This window comes from Lagopus leucura, unplaced genomic scaffold, assembly GCF_019238085.1.
Source record: "Lagopus leucura isolate 7727_CA_CO unplaced genomic scaffold, USGS_WTPT01 Super-Scaffold_100024, whole genome shotgun sequence".
In the NCBI taxonomy this organism is placed as follows: domain Eukaryota; kingdom Metazoa; phylum Chordata; class Aves; order Galliformes; family Phasianidae; genus Lagopus; species Lagopus leucura.
The window spans coordinates 5637310-5644181 of record NW_024962276.1 but is presented as its reverse complement, the minus strand read 5'-3'; the positions used below and the strand labels follow the sequence as shown (position 1 = coordinate 5644181).

Below are 6872 nucleotides of genomic sequence, written 5' to 3'. Positions count from 1 at the left end.
GAGCTCAGTGCCCCAAATCCAACAGGAGTCAGATCACAGAACCTCAGATCCAAGCACCCAAAGTCCAATGCAAAGCAGATCCAAGCACCCCAAATCCAACACAGAGCAGATCCCAGCATCCCAAATCAGATCCCAAAGTCCCATTTGGACACAGATCCGAGAACCCCCAAATAAATCACGTCCCAAAGACCAGCCGGGACTCACAGCAGCTCCTTGCTCCCCAGAGCAGCACCCACACTCGCCAGCTGTAATCTGTTTATCTCCTTCTCCCCTGACCCGGTTCGGGGTTCCCTCCTCGGGGATCTGAGCCCCTTCCCTTCATGCGGCCTCGCTGGGTGGCGATGCGCTTTCCCACCGCGGCGCAGAGAGATGTTATGCCACTCCGAGCCGCTAGGGGGAGCTACCGCCGAAACTCCGGACCGGCCCCGCCCCTCCGCTCCCAACCGTCACTCCGGGCCCGGCAGGCGGCTCTGCCCCCGCTGAGCGGACGGCGGCGGCCGGGCCCTGGGGGCCACCATGCTGCTGCCGCCGGGCCTGCCGCTGCCGCTGTCAGCCGTTCTGCTCGGCCTCGGGCTCGTCTTGCTGCTCGCCGGGCTGCTGGCGCGGTCAGGGCCTGGGGGCGGGTCGCCGGGGCCGGGGGAGGGGCAAGGGAAGAGGTGGTGGGGGGCTGTAGGGGCGGCTGTGGGTCTGGGTGTGGGGGTGTCAGGGGGTGTAAGTGGGGGTGTGGGGTGCAGAGGGGTCTGTAGTTGGGGATGTGGGGTGTAGAGGGGACTGTAGGTGTGGGTATGTTGCATAGAGGGGTCTGTAGGTGCGGGCGTTGGGTGTAGAGGTCTGGATGTGGGGTGTAGGGGGGTCCAGAGGGGTCTCTGAAGGCCCCTAGGGATGGCTGGGGAAGCGCCAGGGTACTGGGGGAGAGGTGTCAGGCTGAAGGAGGTTGGGGTGGAGGCTGACAGGGCATTAGGAGCTTATAGGAGTCAAGGGATCTCGCAGGGATGGACATAGGGTGATGGGGAAGTCAGAATGGATCTCCAACGATATGGCGGGTGTTTGGGCTTTAGGGAGCCCCTGTAGTTCAGGGACTCATGCTGTAGAGCTTGGAGGGAAATGTCAAAGGTGGAGGGTGTTGTGTGAGGGGGATACAGTCAGGTATGGGGGTTTTGTGGTGCTTCTCTCCAGATCTGGGGGGATCTCGTGGGCTGGATGTCGGGAGAAAGGAGGATTTGGAGAACAGGGCTTGGGGTGGAGGCTGAGGGACCCACAGACATGAGGGTCTCTGGGACAGTGCAGGTGGTAGGAAGGGAGAAGATGTGTGGCTCAGGACAGCAGAGGTGGACCCTGTCCCTTTGCATATACCCACAGGTGGCTGGCATGCCGCCTGGCCATTACCTGGTGCCGGCAGAAGCTGCAGGCAGAGCTGAAGATTGGCTCCTTCGGCTTCTTCTGGGCACAGAACATCAGCCTCAAGTTCCAGCAGGAGCAGCAGACAGTGGTGGGTACCTGTGGAGGAGTCACAACTGGGTGAAGGTGGGATGGATGCAGTCCTTTTCAGGCTGGCAGCGAGTCTCTGCAGCCAAGCTGCTGTCACACAGCCCCAGGCCTGCAGCCCTTTCTCCCTTGGCCGAATGCAGGGGTTTTTGAGAGCTCCCCACATCATGTTGGGCAACGGGAGTGTAATGAAAGCGTTGGGGTGAGCTAATTTTTCACTCACCTGCTTTTATGTTCTTGCAGGAAATTGACAACATCTGGATCTCCAGTAAACTGAGCCGTGAGCTCCCGTATGTACCCATGCCCCAGCTCCTTCTCTGCTCTCCTGAGGGGGGTCTGTCTCACCTCTGGTCCTGCTGACTGCCTCTGCACCTTTCTGTGCTGCCCATTTCCCACGGCCTACTCTGCAGGAGTGAATCATTCTCCTTTGGGTGTCTCATAGAGGCACCCCTGGGGCTGGATGTGTAGGCCCTCGTAAAGGGGTTGCTTGTGCTGGTTCTCCTGCAGACGCTACTTTGAGCTGTGTTTTGGTGAAGTGCGAATCCGCACAGATCTGCTGAAGAGCCATGGGCTCCAGCCATCCTTCCCTGAGGCTCCCAAAGAAGCTGATGATGGCAAGAACAAAGCAGACCTGGCCCTTAAATCATCCTTGCTGCGGCTCCTTAGCCAGGTGAGCTCTGGCTCCATGAGAGGGTGTTGCAGACTGTGCTGCTGTTGCATAGCTCTCACCATACTGCCTTCCACCAGCTCTTTTCCATCCACATGGACTCCATCAACATCATGGTTCTACATGTGGCCACCTCAGAGTCTCTGTGGCACATCCAGGCCAGCAAGACACGTCTTCTCCTCAATGGTGATGGGAAGAGGTAATGCTGTGTTCATGCCCTTTATCCCACCAAAAAAGGGAGGGAAGGGGCCTGGTTTTGCAGAGCCTTCAGCTTCAGTCTTCTCTCTGCTCTCCCCAGCCTGAAGTGTGAGGTGAACCTGACGAAGGTCAGCAGCAAAGTGCTGCGGAGCAGCCAGCAGGTGAGTATTGGGGAAGGGAGAAATTCAGTGGGCCTGGGCACCAGTGTTGAGGCTGGATGATGCTGAATGTCCTGCAAGGCTCTCAGCTCCATGCTGCGCCCAGTGCATTATCTGCAGCCTCCATCAGCAGGGAGCTGAGTGACTCCCGGTGTATTCCTTGCCCATGTCCCTACACAGGATGACACATGCCTGGCAGAGCTGGCCCTGGCACTCTCCATCTCACTGGAGATCAGCAGCAAGCAGCGACTGGTGGGCGTCACGCTGGGTGTCCGGACCCTGCAGGCAGAGCTGCACGAGGGGCTTTTCTGCAGCCCTCTGTTGCACCGTGTGACAGCCAGAGCCCCTCAGCCTAGCCCAGGTCAGGGACAGGAACAGGGCTGGCAGTCCCCTCACTTCCACTGCAGCCAGAGGGATTTGGCTGTGCTATCACTGCTTCCCAGTGCAGGGAGTGGGAGTCTGGGGGAGAGCCTTTCCATGACTTGGTGTTTCCTGCTCCAGACTCAGCAGAGTCCCTGAAATCCTCATCCCTGCTGAGCAGGGACACACTGCAGCTCATCCCCAGGAGGATGGAGGTGAAGCTGGAGAGCACCAGCGTGGTGCTGTCTATGAACAGCCAGAAGAGGTAAGGAGATGGTTCTACTAGCCGTGATCAGTGCAGGGGACATGGTCCTGGGAATAGCTGTGCCACTTTCTGCTTGTCCTTTGCTCTGCCTAACTGCAGAGAGAAAATCCCAGAGGGAAGGACTGAGAGCAGTCTGGGGCTGTGGGCTCTTGGGGAAGAAAGTAGGCAGGGAATCTGGTTCTCCAGCACGATAGCGTGAGGGGATATACTGCTGGTGTAATTCTGGGGTAGTGTTGGGCTGGGCTGCAGCTGCATTGTGGGCTGTGCTTTGTCCATGACAGCGTGCTAGTCAGCTGGGATAGGAGATGTAGGAGATTGAGGTCATGATGGTGCAGATCTCTCCTGGCAGTGGCCCTCTGCTTCCCCTAGGCACCTCACCTGGAGCCTGAAGCTGCTGCAGTTTCTATATCAGCGTGAAGAGGAGCAGATCCCACTGCGCAACTTCACACCCACCTCAGATCTGGACCAAATGAGTGTAGACCTCCATCTGGAGGGCAAGTAGCCAGGAGAGAACCTATGGTGCGAGGCTGCTGACACTTCTGTCCAGCACCCCTCACTTTTGCTCCTCTCCCTCCTCAGATGGCCTTCTCCTGTCCCAGAGCCGCCAGCGCATTGTGTGCCTCAACTCCCTGAAGACCAGCGTGCAGGTAAGCAGATGCTGGACGTGCTCCTGTCCCCTGGAGGGGCTGATTTGACTCCAGGCATGAGCTTGCTGCCACCCTGTGCTCTCCCTGCCCTAGGTCACAGCCATTGACCTCTCAGCTGCTGTGCTACTCAACACCTGCATCATCCACTACCGCCACCAAGAGTTTTCGCACTGGCTGGGCCTGTTGACACAGGAACACAGGCAGCATTCAGCACCTGTCCCCAGCCAAGGGCACAAGGGAAGGTAAACTCAGCTTCAGCTGCTGGTTTTGCAGCTTGTTCCCTCTTAGCTGCTGCTTTCTGGCAGGGTGCCTGGGCATACAGCGCCTTCTCTGCCCTGCACACAGCCTATGGATCAGGGAGGCTGATGTGGAGTGTGGACCCTACAGGGAGGGTGTCCCTTGGAGCCTGTTCCTTGGCACTCAGGACCCCTGTAATGCCCCATCCCTTCTTGTCCTCTATAGGAACTATCCCCAAATCATAGCACCCGTCATACTGAGTGCCTCGCTGTCCAATGTCAATGTGTCGGTGCAACTGGGGGATACTCCACCCTTTGCCTTGGGCTTCAACTCCATCTCTGCAGGTAAGGGTTGGCTCCAGGGTGCTTGCTGAGCTCTTCTTGTGGGGTTGGTGGAGAAGTACTGGGGATGATCATCATCCTGAGCCTATGGCATGGGAATGGGGAAAACTTTACTGTGTCTGAGTTGTCTGTTTGGGGGCTGCCAAGCAGGCAGCAGCAAGCCCTGCCTGTACTCACCTTCTGTGCCTGCAGACTACCAGCACCTGCGTCCCCAGAGCGTGCACCAGCGAGTCGTGCTGGTTGTGGACCACCTTTGCTGGCGTGTGGGCAATGACTCACACATCCAGCGTGCCCCCCACCCCCCCAACATGCATGTGTGGGGAGAAGCCCTCATCCTTGACTCCTTCAACCTGCAGGTGAGTGGAGCTGAGGGGTGGCTTTGAGGGGGGAGGATGCTGCCTATCCACAGCTCCAGACAAGACAGATAGTGGCATGGGGGCATCCTACATATGTAGAGTGATCAGCCTGTTTGTCCTGCAGGGCAGCTACAACCAGCCCTTGGGCATGTCCAGTGCCCAGTCAGACACACTCTTTTTGGACTGCACCATCCGGGGGCTACAAGTGGAGTCATCAGACACCTGCACCGAGTGCCTGGCCAGGGTCCTGTCCCTATTCTGCCCACAGCCCAGTGGAGCTGAGCTTGCCGAGCAACCATCTTCTGCCCAGAGTGAGCCCTGGATACTGCTCTGGAAGGTAGATCTGAAGGTGGAGGATGTAAATCTTTTCACACTCTCAGCAGTGGTGGGTAAGTGCAGTTGTGGCATCCAGAGCAATTCCAGATTACTGTCCTGGAACAGCCTCACTGTTACAGCCTGGCATACTGTTCCTCTAGGTGCCCTGGAGCTGCGGCTGGACACGTTGACTGTCCTGGGGAGCGCTGAGAGCTGCACAGTCAGTGCCCAGGGCATGGTGCTGGCCTTGGTGAAGAGCATTACGGAGAAGATGCAGCCGTGCTGCAAAGCTCCCGCCATCCCCAACCCTGTAGCCAACCTTTCTATGCTCTCCATCACCTACCACAGCAGCATCCGCTCTCTGGAGGTAGATGTGGGCCTTGAGCCTCTGTTTTATCCTCTACTGGCATGTATGGGGCAGCGAGAGGGCTGGCCAGCCTTGAAAGATGATGGAGAGCAGGACATGGCAGTGATTTGTTGCTTGCTCTCTCCCCGCTGTAGGTGCAGTGCGGTGAGGGGCTGGCAGTGCTGTGGAGCCCACCTGACCACATGCACCTGTACCATCACACTCTGGCCACCCTGCAGTGCCTCGAAGCCTTGAGGAGTGCCCTCAGCCACGGGACACCTCCCTCCCTATCCCCAGAGAGCCCAGCATCCCCCATGGTCAGCCCTCCTGAGACATTAGAACTCCTCCAGGCAGATGGGGCTCCTCCCAAAAGACTCCTATCTCTGTCGCTGGAGCTGAGCTCTGCCAAGGTCACCGCCTTTGTTTCTGAGGCCAACTACATCAGCCTGGCTGCCGAACGGACCTCTGTGAGCTGGCACGGCGGTGCTCTGCACGGCTACTGCCCCGAGCTGGCAGCCGGCTTTGATGGACACAGCATCTTCAGCTTCAAGGAGGTGGAGGTGAAGCTGCTGCCAGAACTGGAGGAGGTCATCTTGCACCGTTGCGCCTTCCCCACCCTGCACACACTCCGCAACCGCGGCTGGGCCTTCTCCTTCGCCAGCGTGACCATTGAGTTCCCCTACCAGTACGACTTCTCCCGCACGCTGGACGCGGCCGTGGGTGTGCAGAAATGGTTGAAGGGTTTGCACCGGCGTGGGCGCCCTGCCAGCACGGCTCTGCCTCCCGACCTCCTGCTCAAAGTGACACACTTCTCCTGCGTCTTCCTGGACGATGTCTTCGAGGTCAAGTTACGGGACAATTACGAGCTGATGAAGGATGAGAGCAAAGAGAGTGCCAAGCGTTTGCAGCTGCTGGATGCCAAAGTGGCTGCGCTGCGCAAACAGCACGGCGAGCTGCTGCCTGCCCGCAAGATCGAGGAGCTCTATGCCTCGCTGGAGAAGAAGAACATTGAGATCTACATCCAGCGCTCGCGGCGTCTCTATGCCAACACACCCATGCGGAGGGCTCTCCTCACCTGGACCTTGGCCCACCTGGAGCTGGTGGCCATGGCTGACGAGTCTTTCCACGGCACGGAGCGCGTCGTGGAGCAGATGAGGGACATCGACAGCGTCAGCCCGTTCCCCTCCGAGGGGCTGGAGATGGTCACCCAGTGGTGCCGCATGATGAAAGGCAGCGTCAGCAGCTTCTTTGGTGAGTGATCTTGCGTGTCCTTAGAGGACACTTAGATGACAGGACAAGGGGAAACGGCCGGAAACTGCAGCATAGGAAGTTCCACACAAATGTGTGCAAGAACATCTTTACAGTGAGGTGACGGAGCACTGGAACAGGCTGCCCAGGGAGGTGGTGGAGTCTCCTTCTCTGGAGATGTTCAAGACCTGCCTGGATGCCGACCTGTGTGACCTGCTGTAGGGGTTGGAAGGGACCTCCAGAGATCAT

At 58.4% G+C, this 6872-nt stretch overlaps 1 protein-coding gene across 1 annotated transcript in view; it reads left to right on the top strand.

Moving 5' to 3' along the window:
• The first annotated feature begins 528 nt into the window (after positions 1-528).
• The window catches only part of KIAA0100 (KIAA0100 ortholog), a 13245-nt gene continuing 6901 nt past the window's right edge, over positions 529-6872 (top strand). The window contains exons 1-16 of the mRNA XM_042879820.1: positions 529-605; positions 1360-1489; positions 1729-1775; positions 1993-2155; positions 2233-2351; positions 2451-2511; positions 2689-2869; positions 3010-3133; positions 3503-3627; positions 3713-3780; positions 3874-4022; positions 4243-4361; positions 4551-4714; positions 4839-5103; positions 5191-5396; positions 5531-6626. Of these exons, the coding sequence (XP_042735754.1) occupies positions 2248-2351; positions 2451-2511; positions 2689-2869; positions 3010-3133; positions 3503-3627; positions 3713-3780; positions 3874-4022; positions 4243-4361; positions 4551-4714; positions 4839-5103; positions 5191-5396; positions 5531-6626 (2662 nt within the window). The 5' untranslated portion in view covers positions 529-605; positions 1360-1489; positions 1729-1775; positions 1993-2155; positions 2233-2247. The remainder of the gene's footprint in view (positions 606-1359; positions 1490-1728; positions 1776-1992; positions 2156-2232; positions 2352-2450; positions 2512-2688; positions 2870-3009; positions 3134-3502; positions 3628-3712; positions 3781-3873; positions 4023-4242; positions 4362-4550; positions 4715-4838; positions 5104-5190; positions 5397-5530; positions 6627-6872) is intronic.